At 41.1% G+C, this 21,831-nt stretch overlaps 1 protein-coding gene across 1 annotated transcript in view; it reads right to left on the bottom strand.

Annotated features, from left to right (window-relative positions):
* Positions 1-1,055: 1,055 nt before the first annotated feature.
* Positions 1,056-21,831, bottom strand: part of tnpo3 (transportin 3) — a 99,324-nt gene continuing 78,548 nt past the window's right edge. Inside the window, exons 22-23 of the mRNA XM_037696060.1 lie at positions 3,189-3,271; positions 1,056-1,549 (exon numbers count right to left, since the gene is read on the bottom strand). Of these exons, the coding sequence (XP_037551988.1) occupies positions 3,211-3,271 (61 nt within the window). The 3' untranslated portion in view covers positions 1,056-1,549; positions 3,189-3,210. The remainder of the gene's footprint in view (positions 1,550-3,188; positions 3,272-21,831) is intronic.

Raw genomic sequence — 21,831 nt, forward strand, 5'->3', positions numbered from 1 at the left:
TTGTCTGTTCGTGCTGCTGTTCGGCGTAGTTTTTATGCTACTAGTGCTTAGTGTATTTTAACGTTTTTCTTAGTTTGTGTCTTAGATCTTATTACTGTTTTTCTTTTACATTTCAATACAAAAGTTTGATGTAACTGGGACCCTGTGTACACAAATGAAAAACCGTGAAACCTTGAAACCCATGTCTTGCATACGTCTGTGCATGGTGGTTCTTGAAGCACTAACTCCAGCTGCAGTCCACTCTTTGTGAATCTCTCTCACATTTTGGAATGGGCCTTATTTCACCATCCTCTCCAGGGTGCAGTTATTCCTACTGCTTGTACACTTTTTTTCCTACCACATCTTTTCCTTCCCTTCGCTCCTCTATTAATGTGCTTGGACACAGAGCTCTGTGAACAGCCATCGTTTTTAGCAATGAACTTTTGTGACTTGCCCTCCTTGTGCAAGGTGTCAATAGTCGTCTTTTGGACAGCTGTCAAGTCAGCAGTCTTCCCCATGATTGTGTAGTCTACAGCACTAGACTGAGACCATTTAAAGGCCTTTGCAAGTGTTTTGAGTTAATTAGCTGATTAGAGTGTGGCACCAGGTGTCTTCAATGTCTAATTTTCTGAGATACTGAATTTGGGGTTTTCATTTGTTGTCAGTTATAGTCATCAACATTAAAATAAACATTTGAAATGTATCAGTCTGTGTGTAATGAATGAATATAATGTCATATGGGTAATGAATATAGAAGTTAAATATATTATTCGGGCTTTTTCTGCTCTCCATAGAAAACCAGCAGTTCTTGATCATCTCTGTAGTGCCACCATGAGGACAAACACAAACCAGTTGGACCAGAACTCTCAGCACAAAAGACAGAAACATGTTAACACCACCATTTAGTTGGTGTCAGATTACTGAAACACCTGAGTTCAAGTATGAACTGATGGATCATCAGCCTGTTTCCTGCTTGAATTGGTCCCAAAAAAGACTAAACATGGAACCAGAACGTTTTTGTTTCGGATTTATTTTTTACAACAAGGCTACATCACTGATGATGCCAGTCTGTCCGCCTCATTATCCAGAGTTCTATCCGGTTCACTTTATGATAAACCGAAAATAAATTTAAATCAAAGATAAAAGGTCAAAGGTGACGCCAAACTCTCCAGCGTTACGCCTCCTCACGCTGCTACTCTGCCAAGAGCATCATGGGAAATCTTTTGGCTCTTTTTTTGGCACAAAAAACATCAAACCAAAGTCCCAAAAAATAAATCTCTTAAAAACGGTCGAGCAGGCACGTCCCGATTTATCGTCGGTAAAGATCCAACAGAACCGATCTGCATCGTTCATCCTGTGAAGGTCTCCAGTTCTGACCCTGCCCACCCAGCACCACCTGCTGCAGGTGAGAATGGCTGGAGTTAGGGGAGGACTCTGTCTCAGGTTTCAGAGATTTGTCTTGTTTCACATTCAAAGTCCCTCCATCTTCCTCATCTTCATCACGTTAGGTACTCGTCTGCAGTCGCAGCTTTTTGCCGTCACCTCTGGATGTTGGTCAAATTAAAATCACCTAAAGAAAAAAAAAAGAAACAGCTTAAAAATTCTCACAAAAAACTGAAATGGGTTTAAAAAGTGAACTTTTCATTTTGTGTGAACACTTCCTTGGCTAAATTATTCCCTGAATGAATCATTCATTGAAAGAATCGTTTATTGACTGTTCTCCAAATCTATCAGTTGTTGCCTGAATGAACTGTTCACTGTGTGACTACCTTCTCAATAACAGGTGGTGGGTGGCGATTTCACCATAGTGTCTGGCGCCGCCCATCATGACTGATCACTTTTTCCCCTTTGGAGTCAATCGACGCATGAGCGCGTGAGTCACAAGACCTATTTCAGTCACTCTAGCAGGAAAGACAGCCTCTCAGAGACTATATTTTAATTTGTATCAAAACTACAGACTAAACTACACACCAGTTTTAAAATTGTGTTGCTAGGTCTAGTAAAATCATGCACTGCCTGGACAAAAAAAAAAGTCTCCACCTTGATTTAACTAAACAAACAGGTCCGAGCCTCCAGTTGGATAATTACTGCATGGACCATTATGTTTCAGCTGCAACAAGTTATTTAACCCCAACTGGTGCAATGAGTTGCTTCTCATTTCTTCAACTACCATGTCAAAGACACATCACTTGGTCGTGGAAAAGAAGTCAGTCTGTTTGAGAAGGGTCAAATCATTGGTATCAAGCAGAGAAAACATCTAAGGAGATTGTAGAAACTACTAAAATTAGGTCAAGAACTGTCCAACACATTATTAAAAACTGGAAGGATAGTGGGGACCCATCGTCTTCGAGGAAGAAATGTGGCTGGAAATAAATCCTGAATGATGGTGATCAGTGATCACTTAAATATTTGGTGAAATCAAATGGAAGAAAAACAACAGTAGCACTCAGAGCTGTGTTTAATATTGAAAGTAAGAACATTTTCACACACACGTGAAGGAACTCAAGGGACTGGGACTGAACAGCTGTGTAGCCTTAAGAAAACCACTAATCAGTGAGGCTAACTGGAAAAAGGTTTAATTTGCTAGGGAGCATAAAGATTGGACTCTGGAGCAATGGAAGAAGGTCATGTGGTCTGATGAGTCCAGATTGACCCTGTTCCAGAGTGATGGTGCATCAGGGTAAGAAGAGAGGCAGGTGAAGTGATGCACCCATCGTGCCTAGTACCTAGTCATCGATGCAAGATCTTGGTGAAAAATTAATGCAACACTGGATGAAATAGATCTTGTGACATTGCAGAAGTTTATCGAAACAATGTCACAGTGAATGCATGATGTAATCCAAGATAAAGGTGGTCCAACAAAATATCAGTGTGTGACCTTTTTTTTGGTGTCTGTAAATAATCCATGCAGCATCTTTTTCTGAAAATTATTGTCATATCTGAAGCACGTTCGAGCGAGAGGCAAAGACAGGCAGTCACGGGGACAAAACACCCCCTAATCCCCACTGAATGACTTCATAACTCTTTTCATGTCTGTGATGCTGGTAAGAATTTTTTTATCAGTGATCAGAGTTTAAACACCAACAGTTCATTAAACAGAAAATCTATGAGTTGATGTTGGAAATGACTCCATCCTCCTAATCGAACAGTTAGTGATAGAGCTGTGTGTTCAGTTCCATGAGTTAGTTGTTCCCTGAATGAACTGTTACCTGGTGTCATGTGAGATGGCAGCTATCGGAACAGTCTGGTGAATTCTCTGATGGCCCAACACACCTGTTTGCACTCCTCGGCACTGAAAACACAAGTAGTAAAAACTGTAACAAACATATATTTCACAATTTATAGACAGTTATTTTTTTATTTCTCAAATAAATTTTTCAAACTTCATTCCAAATTAGTAGTCGTTGCTCAGGTGAGCTTAGATGTGATGTGACTACAGGACAAGTCTAAACTTGCTTTCTTTGGGCTCAAAGTTTTAAGTGTTCTTCCTTCAAACAAGCGATCCTCAAAAAATTAAAAAAAATCACTGCTTTCATACAGTCCCTGAATGTCTCAATCTGTCATCTCAATGGTCACTGAATTCTTAAGTTCAAGTTCAAGTCAAGTTTATTGTCATTTGCATCACATGTGGTACATGTGGTGGAACAAAATTGTGTACTCAGGGTCCCAGTTACACTCAAAAATACAAACCGGATTCCAAAAAAGTTGGGACACTAAACAAATTGTGAATAACAACAGAATGCAATGATGTGGAGATGGCAAATGTCAATATTTTATTCATAATATAACATAGATGACAGATCAAAAGTTTAATCTGAGTAAATGTAACATTTTAAAGGAAAAATATGTTGATTCAAAATGTCACAGTGTCAACAAATCCCCAAAAAGTTGGGACAAGTAGCAATAAGTGGCTGGATAAAGGAAACTGAGCATATAACGAACAGCTGGAAGACCAATTAACACTAATTAGGTCAAGTGACAACATGATTGGGTATAAAAAGAGTTTCTCAGAGTGTCAGTGTCTCTCAGAAGCCAAGATGGTAAGAGGATCACCAATTCCACAGAAAGATAGTGCAGCAATACCAGAATGGTGTTACCCAGAGCAAAATCGCAAAGACTTTTAAGTTATCATCATCAACTGTGCATAACATCATCAAAAGATTCAGAGAATCTGGAACAATCGCTGTGCGTAAGGGTCAAGGCCGTAAAACTCTACTGGATGCTCGTGATCTCCGGGCCCTTAAACGTCACTACACCTCAAACAGGAATGCCACTGTCAAGGAAATAACAGAATGGGCTCAGGAATACTTCCAGAAAGCATTGTCAGTGAACACAATCCACCGTGCCATCTGCCGTTGCCAGCTGAAACTCTACAGTGCAAAGAGGAAGCCATTTCTAAGCAAGCTCCACAAGCTCAGACGTTTGCACTGGGCCAGGGGTCATTTAAAATGGAGTGTGACAAAGTGGAAGACTGTTCTGTGGTCAGATGAGTCACAATTTGAAGTTCTTTATGGAACACTGGGACGCCATGTCATCCGGACCAGAGAGGACAAGGATAGCCCAAGTTGTTATCAACGCTCCGTTCAGAAGCCTGCATCACTGATGGTATGGGGTTGCATGAGCGCTTGTGGCATGGGCAGCTTGCATGTCTGGAAAGGCAACATTAATGCAGAGAACTATGTTCAGGTTCTAGAACAACATATGCTCCCATCTAGACGTCATCTCTTTCAGGGAAGACCCTGCATTTTTCAACACGATAATGCCAGACCACATTCTGCAGCAATCACAACATCATGGCTACGTAGGAGAAGGATCCGGGTACTGAAATGGCCAGCCTGCAGTCCAGATCTTTCACCTATAGAGAACATTTGGCGCATCATAAAGACGAAGGTGCGACAAAGAAGGCCCAAGACGATTGAACAGTTAGAGGCCTGTATTAGACATGAATGAGAGAGGATTCCTATTTCTAAACTGGAGAAACTGGTCTCCTCTGTCCCCAGACGTCTGTTGAGTGTTGTAAGAAGGGGGGATGCCACACAGTGGTAAAAATGGACTTGTCCCAACTTTTTTGGGATTTGTTGACACCATGAAATTTGGAAACAACAGATTTTTCCCTTAAAATGATACATTCTCTCAGTTTAAACTTTTGATCTGTGATTTGTGTTCTTTTCTGAATAAAATATTAGATGTTGGCACCTCCACATCATTGCATTCAGTTTTTATTCACAATTTGTTTAGTGTCCCAACTTTTTTGGAATCCAGTTTTTAGCAAAAATATAAAGTATAAACAAAAACAGTACAAAAGGATCTAAGATATACATTGATATTTGCCAAACGGTATGCTAAAAGATCTAAGATATGCGCTAAACAGTAATAATGTAAAACGATACATACATACAGCAGCCTGAACATGAGTCTGTGGTGAGCAGATGGGTATGAATGAATACAGCAGCATGAGATAAAGCATGAGATTCATGAACCATTGAAAAGTCTCAACAAAAAAATAAACTGTCCAGATGACCTGATTAACTTTGTTAGAGTTTTTTACTCGGATTATTAAGCATGAACTTTGATGTCTGAACTACTTACTTTATCTTTATCCTCTAAAAACAGGAACATATCTGCATTGGGTTTTGCCATGAACTTAGCTGCTGTTTGAAGTCACTTAGAGGTCAAGGTCAAGAGTATCAGATCTTTTTGCAAGGTATTCAAGGATACAGGAGCGTAGTAAGAGAAGGCCCTTTTGCCTAGTTCAGTCCACACTGAGGGGGCACTGCATGTAATAAGTTTCTCAATGAGCTTCAGGTGAGCCAAACTGCCCTGACAACATGCACGCAGCTGGATATGTCTTTGATTCCTGGGGGAAGTGGAATGTGATGCGTCTATCTCTGCTGTAGATCCAGGACGTCGAAGATGCATATTTTTATTTATTTTATTTAACCTTTATTTCACCAAGAAAATCCCACTAAATTAAAAATCTATTTTGCAAGAGAATCCTGGCCAAGACTGGCAGCAGCACACAGAAGTTACAGAACATTCATGACAAAAATAAAAATAGTTAACTCTGTCATAAATAAATTAATTAAAACATCCCTCAGTTAAAACATTTACAGACAGATGATTCCTTCTCCAAATCAGTAAGAACAGCCTTAAAAACATTTTGTGACGACAGCTCCTTTAGGTTCATGTATTTCTGCAACTGGTTCCAAGAAGATGGAGCAGAAAACTGAAAATATTTGTTTTTAAGTTCAGTTCCGACTTTAGGCACTGTAAGTAAAAATAAGTTCTCACAATGAAGAGAGTAGCCTCCGGTGGATTTTCTCTTTATAAAGGCCAAAAAATACAAAGGAAGAAGTCATTGTATGGCCTTAAATAAAGATGTGCCAATGGCGGAGTCTTCAAGTGGCCAGTGCTGTCCATCCAACCCGGATGTATAAAGTACAATGATGTGTAAAACCTTTAAAACCTGTAATAAATCTTAAAACTTCATGATAAACAGTATCCAGCGAATAAAGACATTTCAAGAGAAGCATGCAAATGTCACCAAAGTAACATCAACCAGTCACTGTCGAGTGAATCGTCTATTAAAAATCCTAAATATTTATACTGTGATACTTTTTCAATTTTCAGACCTTCATTTGTAGTAATGACTGAAAGATCCTTTTCAAATCTCCCATTGGAAAACAGTATCACCTTCGATTTATCTGCATTTAAAACAAGCTTAAAAAAGCATATATAACTGGATTTATGATAACAGGTTTCCTGCTTCTTGGAATCAGCTGGCTCCTGGTTTATCAACATACAAAGAAGACGGCTGCAGCTAATTTGGCCCTGGTCAGGCTCCTGGCCTAATGTGAGCCAATGCTCCGTGTCTCGAGTACCCCCCAGACTCAATTGCTTAGCAAACTGAACTGTAAATTGGATGTGATTTGTGAGAATTGCAGGCCATTTGCGGCCTCTAGGACTCAATGGCAGGATGGATCGGATCTCAGGGAATATTTTTAAATCATCTGGTTTATCAGAATCAGAATAAACTTTATTGGAATTGCATCGAGGTACAACGCGAATATGTACGTACAGTCGTCCGAAAGATGGGTGGAGTGCACGAAGCTGCAACTACAGGAGAGCGCGGCCATTTTATCCTTAACAGATAATAATCTTAGATAGGTAAAGGGGGAGAAACATGAGGGTAGATGGTGGTATTACAAAAAAAGATCTTTCACATCTTGTCTATCAGGACACGATTTGCGACATCAAAAAACTCTACCAGCAAGCACAATTAAAACATGATTACATTTGCATTTGACATCGAGGTGTTGAGATTTGTCTATGAGCTTTTTTTTCAGATCAGCCACATTTTCTGAAGATGTTGTTCCAGCCAGCAGTTCTGATAAACTTGCACAGAAAGTTCTCAGGTGGGGGGTGGGGGCGCGATAGATGAAGCTTTTGTCCTTGGGTACTCATGTCCCAGGAGAAATTTGATAGTCAGCCTGTCTCCGAGGCCATTGGGAGTCAGATTAGATAAGCTTAATATTTGTTTTTCTTCAGGCAGACAGATTTTTTCTTCAGCCTTGAGTTTATCTGGGCGTTCTGGTTCCGAAAAAGCCCAATTGTGGAATTTAATTTCACTGATCCATGCTATGAGGATTTCAAATATCAAATTTCTCCTGGGACATGGGTAACCAAGGACAAAAGCTTCATCTATCACAACCCCCACCCCGAGAACTTTCTGTGCAAGCTCATCAAAACTGCTGGCTGAAACAACATCTTCAGAAACTGTGGCTGATCTGAAAAAACGCTCATGGACAAATCTCAACACCTTGATGTCAAATGCAAATGTAATCATGTTTTAATTGTGCTGCTGGTAAAGTTTTTTTGATGTCTCAAATCGTGTCCTGATAGACAAGATGTGAAAGATCTTTTTTTGCAATACCACTATCTACCCTCATGTTTCTCCCCCTTTACCTATCTAAGATTATTATTTTGATAAAGGATAAGATAAGGCCGCGCTGTCTATAGTTGCAGCTTAGTGCATTCCGCCCATCTTTCGGACGACTGTACGTACATGTTTGCGTTGTATCTCAGTGCAATGCCAATAAAGTTTATTCTGATTCTGATTTTCAAGCACGGACCAGCGGTGTGTCCACTTCGTTTGGACGTTTCGGAATTTACATGAGACCAGCAAAGACTCAAGGTTGATAAAATTCAGTAAAGTTCTGCCTGTCTTCAAAACAAATGTTTATCTGAATTCGGCTCCTTCGGCTGGCTTTGGCAGGCCACCTTATCTCAATTCGCCTGGAGGCTCTGTAAAACTGACACACTGCCCCCTCCCCTCCCACCGAGGAAATTTACAGACCTATCAGAGGAAACTGGCTGAATAAACATTGTGTCATCATTTCAGGACTCTTGGATTCTCACTGGCGCAGTCCTTGGCCAACCTCGACACCCATCGAGAATGTTTACGGATCTCACCAGAGGGAACTGGCTGATTATTCCATTCTTATCAGAACTCCTACAGTGCCTCTGGGATCGTCCTTGGAAATGCTCATCGCCCTTGTCATCTTCCCCTCCCCTGCAGAATGTCTACGTCACCATGTGCTTATATGGGCGGGGTGTTTTTTTCAATTTCATGCTATCCCTTATTGGCCATTGACAGAGAACCTGTTAGGATTTTTCTTTTGCCTCCAAATCTTGCATGCTGATACTTTCACACTTTTTTGTCTGTCCAAACAGGTCTCACTTGTAAATGTCTTAGGGGCTCAATGTGATTTCTTACAACCCAGGAAGGCACATCACCATAGATGAGCAACTTTTTCCTACTAAGACCTGTTGCTGTTTCCTGCAGTACATTGCAACTAAACCTGACAAGTTTGGCATAAAGTTCTGGGTGGCATGTGACCTGAAATCAAAGTATGTATGCAATATCATCCCATATCTTGGCAAAGACCCCAGTCGTCCCACAGGGGAAAAACTATCGGAAAATGTGGTGATGAAGCTTATGGAACCATTTATGGACAAAGAACCGTTACCACAGACAATTTTTTCACCTCATTGTCATTAGCAAAATGACTGCTCAGCCAGAAGACCACTCTCCTTGGGACAGTAAACAAGATTCGCCGTGAGCTTCCAGACTCTGCCAAAAAAAACTTTGGACCGCGAGGAATTCAGTACACAGGTGTTTTCAACCTCTGGTGCCACACTGACCGTTTATGCGCCCAAACGAAAAAAGACTGTCTGCATTCTCAGTAGCATGCACAGTGTGGTGGAGACTGTGGACACCCGAAAAAAAAAAAAAGCCTAACACAGTCACCGACTACAACAGCCTAAAATGCGGTGTGGATGTCATGGACCAGATGGTGCGATAGTACACTGTACGTTCAGGAACACGGCGTTGGCCAGTCGCTGTATTTTTACAACATGATTGACATTGCAGCACTGAATGCATATGTGCTTTTTCAGGCATACACTGGGGTCAAAGAGAGACGGACGGATTTCCTGGTGAAGCTTACAAGAGAGCTTGCACAGTCTCATATGGCAGCCAAGCAGGTGTGTAAGGAAAGCCCTCAGCAGCAACCATCCACACCTGACACAGGGAAAAGGGCATTGTGCCAGGTTAAGTGTTGCTGCAAGAATAACCATGCCACAAAGCGTTGTGTTGCCTGTAACAGGTTCACATGTGGCAAATGCAGAAAGGAGATGTTGTGGCACTGCCAGGTGTGTTTAGACAATCTATGTGTGATGAGTCTCTTGGGTTTTCATACCAGTCTGACAATAAGCAATGTAGCGCACTGCTGCACAATGACTGTATGTACAAAGGCTTATTGGCATAGTTCATATTTCTGCATAGTTTACATTTCTATTTACGAATACTTTTGTTATCATATTGTTGCATGCTTATTTTATTTTATCTTTTATTACTTGCTTGTACTTAGATTTATATAAAATATTTTGGACATCCGCTGTGGGAAGCAAAGTAAGAATTTCATTGTACAGGGAAACAGGGTAACATGTGTCTTTAATGTGCATCTAACAATAAAGCTTTTAATTTTTAATCAAAATTTCTGGTAACGTTGATTTTTTTTTTTGGGGGGGGGGGGGGGGGGGGGGGGGGGGGGTGGTGTTCTTCAAACGACCAACTTGTTGCTGAGTAGTGTTTTTAGAGTTACTTCTTGCAAATGTAATGGCGTCATTTACATAACAATGGAGGCAAGCGGGCTGAATTTGAATGAATTTCAACTTGAATTCTTTCTAAAGTCAAGTTCAAACCTGCCAAATGGCAGTTCCTTGGGATTTAAAGGTATAACTGCCAAATGGCAAAGGTTTGGGAGTTCTAGTGTTAAAGATGAAGATGCACCAGTGAGAGTCTGTGTGAAGTTAATGATGACCAGTTAATCAGTGAATACTGGGTGCAGTGGTGGATACAGTAGTTACAGCCAGTTATGAATCTTAGTGCACCATGATAGACAGCATCCAATATCTACAAGGTGCTTATATGGGCGTTCATGTAAATAATGTCACCATGGTCAATGGAGGGAAGGAAAGTCACAGTTACAAGGCATTTCCTAGCATTCAGAGTTAGACAGGATCTATTTCTGAAAAAGAAACCCAGCTTTACTTTCAGTTTATTGACAAAGTTTTCGATGTGGGGCTTAAAAGAGAGATGCGAATCAACCAAGATACCCAAGTACCATATTTTTCATCATATAAGTTGCACCTTTTTGCATAAATTTGCAAGTCCTGCGACTTATACACCAAAGTGGCTAATATACGTTTTTCCCCATATTTATAACTCAATTTTTGACTGCCATCTGACATTTCATTCATTCTAACATGGAAAATATTGAACACTACCATTTTCAGCCGCTAGAGGGCCCTCTAGGCTTTTGACAACATTCATTCATCCTTTATTTAAACAGATGTCACATTGAGCCTCAAAGACTACAAGTGAGACCTGTTTGGACAGACAATAAAACAGGTCTCACTTGACAACTATACCTGTAGGCATATATTGATTCCAGACACGCTAAAACCCAGCCGGCCCGTGCCAAAACGTCCCTCACTGAGTAGGAGAGAAGAGACAAGATTTAACACTGATCAAAAAAATGCCGCCAAAACGCAAGTCATACTCTGCAGAGTTTAAACTGCAGGTGATCAAGTTCGCAGCCGAACATGGGAACCGGGCAGCTGATTGCAGGTTCGGCATCAGTGAGAAGTTGGTTTGGAACTGGAGGAAGGCGAAGGTCGTGCTAATGGCCATGAAGCAGTCGAAGAGGGTGAATTCAGGTGGTCATCTCTGGAGGAAAAGGGAAGACATGGGTGCTGGAGGAACGTGCTGCTGGCAGAGGGCTGTTCACAGTCCAGCTTCATCTCCACGTCATGGCAGTTGCCAAGGGGATGGACATGGCTGACTTTGCCAGTGGACAGTTTGTCCATCAGAGCGTGGACATCGATGTGCCAGAAGCTGCCCACTGACTTCAGTGAGAAGGTGGAGTGTTTGCACTCGTTTGTGGACAGGCAGGTACAGGAGCACAGCATCTCTCCGGATCATACCATTAAAATGGATGAAGTTCCTCTTACTTTTGACATCCCAATGGGCAGAAGTGTGCGTAAAAAGGAAAGCAATCTGTTAACGTTGTCACCACTGGGCACAAAAAGTCACATTTCACTGTGGATGCTGCACTGATAGATCCAAACTGCCACTGATGGTCATCTTCAAGTGTAAAACGATAAAAACGTGTTATGTTAAAACCACTTCCTTTCACCATCTTTTGACCATTAAAGTGCATTTATTAAGGAAAATCTAAACAGAGACAAACCTCTGCTATAATGTCGAGAAAACAAATAATTGTTTTTATGTGTTAATCATGTTAAATTTTCAAAGAAATGCGACAGCGAGTCCTCCCGTGCACGCTCCCGCGGTCGCAATTTGGCAGCCAATAAATTTTTGGCACAACATCGGCCCATGTTTCCAGGTGGTCAGCTGTGACGCTTAACAAACGCAACGTCTCAGCGGTGACACATAATAGATGCGACTTATACCGTGAAGCAACTTATTTATGTTTTTTCCCCACTTTATTAGACAGATTTGGACTGATGCGACTTATACGGTGCTGCAATGTGTACGGCGGAAAATACGGTATTTGTAGGAATCGACAAACTCAATAGGAACATCATTCGAAGATAAAATTGAGGGAAAGACTGCTGGGACTGACTTCCTGTTTGAAAACAACATCCCTTTGGTTTTGTCAGCGTTTAGTACAAGTTTGAGACAGAACAAATCTAAATTGATGATGTCAATGGCAGATTGCAAAAGCTGGAAAACCTTAGCAACTGTTTTAGCTCAACAGTAAAGGCAGGAGGTGGAAAACCTTGAGCGCTGGTGACCTTCACATCAATTTGAAGAAGACAAAGGAGATGGTTGTGGACTTCAGATGGAATAAACACACCTACCCCCCACTGAACGTAGGAGGGTCTGCAGTGGAAATGGTCTTCAGCTACAAGTACTTGGGTGTGCACCTGAATGACAACCTCTGCTAGGGCAACAACACCACCAGCCTAATCAAGAAAGTACATCAGAGACTCTACTTCCTCAGGCGGCTGAGGCGAGCTGGTCTGGGAAGCACAATCCTCACCTTCCTTCTACAGGTGTGCAGTGGAGAGCATCCTGAGCTCCAGCATCAATGTGTGGCATGGAGGCTGCACAGCTGCAGAAAGAAAAGCTTTGCAGAGAGTGGTGAATGCTGCACAGTAGACTGTTGGGAGTCAGCCTCCCCGGGGCGGTGCAGCAATATAAAGCTGATTTGACGGTTGCTCCAAACAGCGAGCAGAATGAAGGTGGCAGTTCATGGCAAGCTGATATTGTCATTAATAGCTGGTGAAGATTCTCGGTCATTCAGGACATGGTAAATTCAAAAAAGTTCAAGACAAAAACAATAAAGTAAAAAGTAAAGTATAATAAATAAAGTCCAGTTGTTTTTGTCTAGAACTTGTTTGAATATGTCATTATAGCCACTTTAACCTATTACATGATACAACGGCATGCCTTATTACTCTGGTGCCATCTAGCGTCTGAAAAATGGTAGTGTTCAAAATTTTCAGTCAGAATGAATGAAAACGGTTATATCTCAGCCAAAAATTGGTTTATAAATATGGGGGGAAAAAATCCATAAATATGTTGCTTCGGCCTATAAGGCCCTATTTACACGGACATGATGAGGGGAAACGTAGTTTTTTTTCGTATGTTAATTAGAGGAAAAGATTTGCGTTGACACGGTCGGATTTTGGGTTTACATGCATCCGGAGGATTCCCCCCTGCCCTCCCGAATCCGCTGTAGTTACCATGCCAGGTCATTAAATGGCGCTGTGAATTCTGTACCTTCACCTAATGCGCATGTGTGCTGCCTCGGCACACTGTTTTCCTGTGAGCTAAAAAGCTCAGCTAACAATAACGTAACAAGTTAAAGCTGGATTCTGGCTGGATTTTGGATGAGTCAACAGATTTGATGCCAAGCGGGACCGCTTCGTCTAACAGCTCCACACCGGTCGCTGAGTGGACTAGAACCGAGTCGACTATGTCGGACTTTACTCCGTGATAATCAGTAGCTGTTTTACAGCAGGTAAATCAACGTTCTTAATAATGTTAGTTTGTGTTTACTTCAGTTACAAAACAACAGTTTTTAGTTTTCCTGAAAGAAGAAGGAGCTGTCCTTCCACCAGGCGGATGGGTTCTGAACGAGGCTCGGCCCAGATGAACTGCAGAAGGACGTCGAAGAGAGAGTTGGATGAATTATTTATTTAAAATTCCCCTCAGTTCTTTTATTCAATCCATTCAAGTTCAGTGAATGTGTTTTAATCGTGTGTTCAGTTTAATTATCAGTGTTTGTGTGACATACAGTTTGTGGTGTTGAATAAATAAATAAAAATTAAACCTGATGTCTTCATTTTCAACTTTAGTGTTCACGCTATATGTTTAGCATCATTTTAAATTTGAATTACATAATGTCCAGATAGCTTCATTTAGCTCAGAGCTTCATTATATCACTCACACTAACATAAATACTGTTTATTATTATTAAACTGTTTTTGTATTAACTGTTATTTTACTGTTAATACAGGGCGGCTGTGGCTGAATGGTTAGAGCAGTCGTCCTCCAATGTGAGAGTTGGGGGTTCGAATCCACCAGCAGTAACATGCCGAAGTGTCCCTGGGCAAGACACTGAACCCCTCATAGCCTCTGATGTGTGTCCCATCAGTGAATGAATGTGATCTAAAAGCACCGAGTAGTCTCATTAGAATGATTTGTTCAATTAGCTTTGTAGAGATCTAGTAGAGTGCTGTATGGATGGGTAAATGAAGCATAGATTGTAGTGTAAAGTACTTTGAGTATCTTGAAATAAGATAGAAAGGCGCTATATAAGTACAGTCTATTTACCATTTATTATTTAGCACATTTAGTATGTTATAGTGCAGCGCGACGTGTGCGCGTGCCACGTGTGCGCGTGCCACGTTCTATAAACAGCGATGTTAGAACTGGATCAGATTGTGTCTCTTCCAACACAGATGTCTGTCACAGCACCTGGAATCTGACGTAGATTAACTACGAGATTAAAAATATATTCCATCAGTCGTAGTTCAGAAAGCAGTGTGTCCGCTGCCATGTTGATAGAAATATAGCGTCTGTCCACGTGCGCGTATGCGCATGTGGTTTAACACAAAGCCTCAGCGGGAGATGTTTACATTATCAGCAGGGGGTCAGCGAAAAACCTCCACTCTGGAAGGTGGGTTCAGAAACCTCTGGATTCAAAAAGGGGGGCCACTGGTGTCGTGTAAATGATCAGCAGAACCGCAGACAGAAAGCTGCGGATGCACTCAAAATATGCGCCGTGAAAACGGCCCCTAAGTCACAGGGCATGCAAATTATGCAAAAAAACAAAACAAAACGCAAGTAGGTATCTCTGCAGACAAATATGGAAGGCGTATCTGGCGGGCCACATCTAATTGGACGATAAAACAATGGGCGTATCTGGAGGGCCACATCTGATTGGACGATAGAAAAATGGGCATATCCGGAGGGCCACATCTGATTGGACGATAGAAAAATGGGCGTATCCAGAGGGCCACATCTGATTGGACGAAGAAAAAAAACAAGGCTAGACAAAAAAACAAAAAAAAAACAAGGCGTTTGTGTTAACCACCATTATTATTTCTAAAAATAAGGCGTTATTGGCAGATTGTGTTAACAAGCATATAATGTCTATGGTGTTAACCGGTTTGACATTAGCGGCTTCTCCGGTTTGACATTAGCGGCGTCTCCATACCTTCTCTTTCCGCCTCTCTTAACACAGAACTTCTGGTTACATTTCAAAATAAGAGCAACATAAATGGGTAGTGGGGAGGGCTAAATGTTTGTTTATTTAATACCTAGCCATTACATTAAAAAACAAAATCCGTTTTGGTTGTTGAATATTGCAAAAATAGTTACAATCAATTCATAAAGAAAGAATAATAAAGTAACCCAAATAATAATTATACTTAAACTGGCTTTGGGACAAGGGATGTTTTCTTTAACTTCACATTTTCTTGTTCAACCTTTTAAAGCAGTCACTGCAGATGAGTGATTGTCAGTGTTACGACAGCTGTCATAAGTTGAATGTGTGTGAGTGCAAAGCCCTAATTGTGCCCATTAGTGTCCAGGTGTACGGCTGGAGGAAGACACTGCTGAATGGAGCTGTGATTGGCTGGCTGCCTGGAGGTGCTGCATAAGAGGAGCTGAGTTGGAGATGACATTGGCTTTCCATCTACTCTGCGTGTCCCAACCAGCCACAGCTGAGCTGCTGTTCATCATTATAGAAATTAGTAGGGTTGTTATAGATAAACCAATACGACCGGATATCCGGTTTGACAAGCTAGCGATATGGTTGTGTCGGTAGCAGCCGTATAAATCGACAGCAACCAGCCAAAAATGCTGAGATGAACCGGTTGAAGAGACATGAACCGGGTATCGCGAGACTAGCTCGGTTGACAGTGCGTTTATAAAACAACGCGAGAGTCGGAAATGCCCGCGAAGCTATTCTCACGCATGCTCCGTAGCTCACCAAGACAACAAGAATGGAAGTAAATAGTAGCAGCGTTAGCGGGTCACCGAGAAAGATTTTCAATACAGCAGCCAGACAAAAGTCTAAAGTGTGGAACGTTTTCGGGTTTTACAAGAAGGACGGAAAACTCGACAAAAACCACGCTATTTGTAAGCTATGCAGAGCACCTCTGAAGTACACTGGTAGCACAACAAACCTTGATCAACATGCAACGAGAAAACACAGAGAGGAGTATGGCGAACTTCTCAAGCCCCATAACAACGAGCAGGAGCAGGCAGCTGCCACACAGAGAGCGACGGGTAATGTTATCACTAAATTTTACGGGCAACTCGGCGACAGTTCATCACGAGCTAAGGATATAACGGCATCAATAACCCGTTTCATAGCTAAGGGCTTATGGCCGTACAATATAGTGGAGGGGGAAGGATTTCAGGATTTGATTCATACGTTAGAGCCCAGATATAAGATTCCGTCCTGGCAGCATATCACAAACGCATGCATGCCAGCGTTGTATGCCCAAGTGAAGAGCCAAGTTGAAAAAGAATTGGCGCATGCAGAGCGAGTTGCTATTACAACCGATGCCTGGACGTCATGCTCCACTGAGTCTTATGTGACCATCACTGTCCACTACATCTCTCCAGACTGGAAGTTAAATGTGCATGTGTTATTCAAAGGATCCCACACTGGGAAAAACATTGGTGCTCTGCTAAAACAGGCATGTGTTGACTGGAACCTTCTTGATAAAGATCCAGCCCTGGTGACAGACAATGCCACAAACATGGTATTACCTGGAGTGGAAGCAGAGATGACCCCTCACCTCATGTGCTTTGCACACACTATTAATCTCGCCACACAGAAAGCCTTTAAAGTTGACACAGTAGCAAGGTTGCTGGGGAGAGTGAGGAAAGCCGTTGCCTTTTTTCATCGTAGTGTGAGGGCAGCAGAAATCCTTCAAGAGAAACAGAAACAACTAGCCTTGCCTTCCCACAAACTCATCCAAGATGTATCCACGCGGTGGAATAGCTCCCATGACATGCTTGAACGCTTTTTTGAGCAACATCCTGCGATTTCTGCAGCACTCGTGTCCAGGGACCTCAGAAAAGGAGAAGAGGTGAGTACTCTCAAGGACAAAGACTTCTGCGACATTGAAGACATTGTCAAACTGATGGCGCCGGTCAAACTTGTGACTACCAGCATGTCTGAAGACAAGCGACCCACACTCTCAATGATTCTTCCTGTAAAAGCAAAGCTTAAAAAGAACTTTGAACCATCAGATGAAGACTCAGTGTTAATCAGAGAGATGAAGCAGGCGTTCAAGAATGACTTGGAGAAACGCTACACAGGCCTTGAAGATCTCTTCCACACTGCAGCAGCTCTGGACCCCCGTTTTAAGTCCCTGCCCTTCCTCAGTAACCATGATGCAGAGAGGACATTCACAAGCATAACAGCAGAAGCAGCATCCCTGCATCACAAGGTAAATCCCCCAACACACTGTCAAAATACATATTACAGTACATTCAGTTACAGTCTGCTGTGTTTTGTTGCTGTCATTAGATTTATTCTGACTACTCTTTATTTGATTCTTTACACTGCATTTAACCATACTGTACACTAAATGTAATTTCATGTTTTATTTCTAGGTAACGGGGGGTTCAGTTCAGAGAGGTCCAGTGCAGACTGATCCATGTCAGAGTGAACCTGCAAATGGAGATCCGGACGTCTGCATTGATGTACCCCAGACCCAAGATGAGCATAAAGGTTTGTGTGTTTTATAACTTGTGATCAAGAACGAGAAGACTTTGTCTTAAACTTGTGCTGCAGTCATAGTATCAGTATAAAACACATTCACTATAATAAGAGGATCTGCATGCAAAGAAAGAGTTAAATAATAATGATGATGATAATGATACATATTTTACATATGTACACGAGTCCTTACATAAATAAATTCTGAACATCAAATGAAGATTTATACATAAAATGGTAGTCAATTAAAAAACTTCATGGCAAACATAGCCAGTAATATATGGTACTTGTTTTCTATTTCAGATGATAAACCTCCTTGTAAAAAGAAGAACATGTCAGCCTGGACCAGCTGTTGGGAGAAGACTTTCAAGTAAGGACGGCATCTAGATCTGTGAGGGACCAGGCCAATGAAGAAGTCAAGAGGTACAGAGAGCGTGATCCTTTGCCCCTGAAAAAAAACCCACTACAGTGGTGGAAAGAGCAACAGGACTTGCCACTGCTGTCATCTGTGGCTAAAATGTATCTGTGCATACCGGCCACCAGTGTGGCATCTGAGAGAGTTTTCAGCACTGCAGGAGATATTGTTCCACAAAACGCAGTCTACTCAAACATGAGCATGTGGATCAGCTGATTTTCCTTAAGAAAAATCTGCTGCAAAAAAAAGATGAGGACAGTGATTATGATGAATAAAAATATAGGTAAACATACAAACATAAGGAAGTGAACTACTTCACTGTGTTTGAGTTCAGATTGAACCTGACGTGAATGTAGAAATGCAGGACATTACTTTTGTTCAGACTACCTCACCAGGTCAGAAAGCTGCACTTTGATTTCTTTTATACATGTAATCGACACTTTGACTGTTGATATGTGCTGCTGATTATCCATGCTGCTGATCTGATCTCATGCTGCTGTTTAAATGACATGATGTTATATTAATCTGTGCCCACCTGCTCACACAAACTCATGTTCGTGCTGCTGTTGTTAGGCGTACTGTTCTTGCATTATGTTTTTGTGTTATTAAGTTCAAGTTCAAGTTGTGTTTATTTGTCATATGCAAGGTTAACACGATGAAATGCTCAGGATGAGAAGAACCGATTTGACTTGCTAAAAAACAAAAAACAAGCAAACAAGAAATACTAAAGCATGCAATAAGGGTACAAAATAAACTACCAAAAAGTGAAAAAGTAATTATAATATTTACAAAGTTTCTGAAGAGAAAAATGGTAAACAACATTGTAGAATTTTTACAGTGAAGCAGAATGAATTTGTGTGAATAAGTATTTCAAGGTAGTAATGTAATATAAGCTAAAATGCACATGATATATATTGCACATAACTACCAAACTACGCAGGGTATGTGACAGGTTATTGCACAGGTGCTTTGTGCTTACTGTAGCTTATTCCTATTTTTTTTATTACATGCTGCTGTAATCATTTGTGCATTTTATAATTTTTCTTTATTTTCTCATTTTATACTGATCCCACCAAACAAAGAAATATTCTTTTAGCTGGTCTTTTTAGGTCCATGTCTAAAAATAAACACATTTGACATGTGATTCTGTTGTTTGGCTTTTTACTTTATTTTTGCCAGTGCCTTACTGCACGCTTTTAGATATGATATATGTAGACTTTTACAAATTTAAAAATAATGTAAGAATGTCACATTTATAGAAATGGCCCTTTTTGTTCATAATTAAATATTTATCTACATTCAACAAATGTTAAAACTGTAGAATTATATAAAGTTGAATCGAATCGAACCGAATCGCTCTTCCACTGTATCAAATCGAATCAAATCATTCTGTTTTAAAAATAAATCATTTTTGAATCGTATCGTAACCTTTGTATCTAGATGCGAATCGAATCGTCTATCACACAGAGATGTACAACCCTAGAAATTAGTATAGTTTTGTAAGGAGTTCTTGTAGGGGTGAGCAGCCATTTTAGTTAAGAGCTTTTTTTCTCCTGTTTTTGATAGTTTAGGTCAGGTAAGAGACCTGTATTTTGGTTACTTTTGATTTGTTAGGTAAGTGATCAAAAATAGGAATAAAATAGTTTGTTATGTTTATTATTTTGGCCTGAGGCTCACCCTGAAGTCTGGCAAGACTTCAATGTACATATATCATTGTTCATTCACCTTGTAAATAAACACTGTCAACCTTTTCATCCAACTCCGTGGCTGCTTGAGGTGTACAGAGGGTGGAAACGCCCACCTTTAATTACAACATGGCGCAACGAGCCTTTTTGCTGGTTGTAACAGTCAGTTTCTGTAAGATTTCTGCAACTGGAACAGGTATTTCTGTTTACTGGTTAACTTCCTCGGCTGTCTCGGATTTTAAGGGTCAATCCTACTCCATGTTTCAGCTCCTTTCATAGATTAGATCTCATAGAAGAGCACTTGAGCGAATTTTGTTTTTAGCTTTTGTTTTGGGCCATTATCTCGTTACAGGACTCATGATCTTTAGGGGTGCATTCACACCAGCCCTGTTGTCCTGAACTCTAGCTCATTTTCCTAGGAAGTCCGGTTCGTTTGGGGAGGTGTGAACTCGCCATTGAACTCTATCACGGAACAAAAAGGCAAACTCTGGCCCGGTCTAAAACCTAGGTCTCAGTCCAATAGAATAAAACTCGAGCGCGGTTCGAGTACAGTGTGAATGTAATCAGACCGGACACCACTCCGCAAGCAGGAAGAGGACTACAGCGCAGGGCAAGCAAACACGCATTTATCTTACCTCATATGGAGCCATAAGCTGCCTTGTGTGAAAAACAACATTCTCCATGGTCTTCTGCCTCATCTTCCACTCATGCTGAGTCCATTGTTGAAAAATGACAAAATATAACTCCTAATACTGCTAAAATTTGACACCACTCCGTTTTTGTTTTTATTTCCAGAAGAAGTGTCTTCAGAGGTTGTTGTGTCGTTTCTTTCAGTAGTTCTTGGTGCAGCGTCACCACAGGCGAGTGGGGGAACAGGTTGGTTCAACAGGTTGGCTCGACTGCACAGTGCAGTGTGAATGCAAACGCACCAACTCAAATGTAAACAACAGCTCATGAATATTGGTCCACAACCGAACCGAGTCTACCGGACTATCAGGTGTGAAAACGACCTAATTGAGACCAGACTTTTTGACAAATAGGAGCAGGTTTCGCTTCAGATGCTTCATATTTCATTGTATCCAGACCACACTCAAGCCAACCTGTGTCAGGTGCAGCCTACAACCCAAGAACAAAAGAGAATCTTCTTGTTTTTGACAGCAGATAACACTGTTTCTTAGAAACCTTCAGTTTTAAAAAAGAGCTGATGTAACTTACCTAAAGTGAAGCAAATACAGCTAGCCAATCAGTGTTTGTCCTCTACAAATGCCTATTCTCCAAAAACGCCCACTTATTGTCTGCAGAGAACCCCTTCTCAAAAATCATGACTTATAGGGCGAAAAATACAGTACATAAATGTTATAAACTACAGAAACCACAAAAAATTACAAAACCATTAAAACTACAGAAACCATAGAAACTGCAAAACACATTTTAAAACTAGAAAATCTTAGAAATTAGTGCCCAACAGATATATTGGTAGGGCAGATATTTTAGGCTGATATAGGCATTTGGGGACATAATCAGTATCTGTGATAATTGGAACATTATGCGCTTATATAAACACTTCAATTTTCACCCCTAAAATGCTGGGACCCAACCATGTCCTTACTTGCAAATGACATAATTGTACAATGTATCCAGCAGAGTGGACTACTTTCAAGTCATGCCCATGCCGCACACTTGCCATACTGACCCAAGAAGCAAGGAGAAATAATGTGTAGTTTTTTGCTGAACAGAGAATGGTAAGTTTATTGTAAATGAAAGGAGGCCTTCTTTGTGAAAAGAAATCGTCCATCATTAAACAGGGGTGGAGGCCTCCGTGTTCAACTGTCCCCCTCTTACAATGCTGTTATTGCTAGTATCACTCAGCCTCCTGTGAATAGTAAACAGCCATCAGTGTGCTAATGATCCA

Source organism: Nematolebias whitei, chromosome 22 (assembly GCF_014905685.2).
Source record: "Nematolebias whitei isolate Nwh7 chromosome 22, NemWhi1, whole genome shotgun sequence".
Classification (NCBI taxonomy): domain Eukaryota; kingdom Metazoa; phylum Chordata; class Actinopteri; order Cyprinodontiformes; family Rivulidae; genus Nematolebias; species Nematolebias whitei.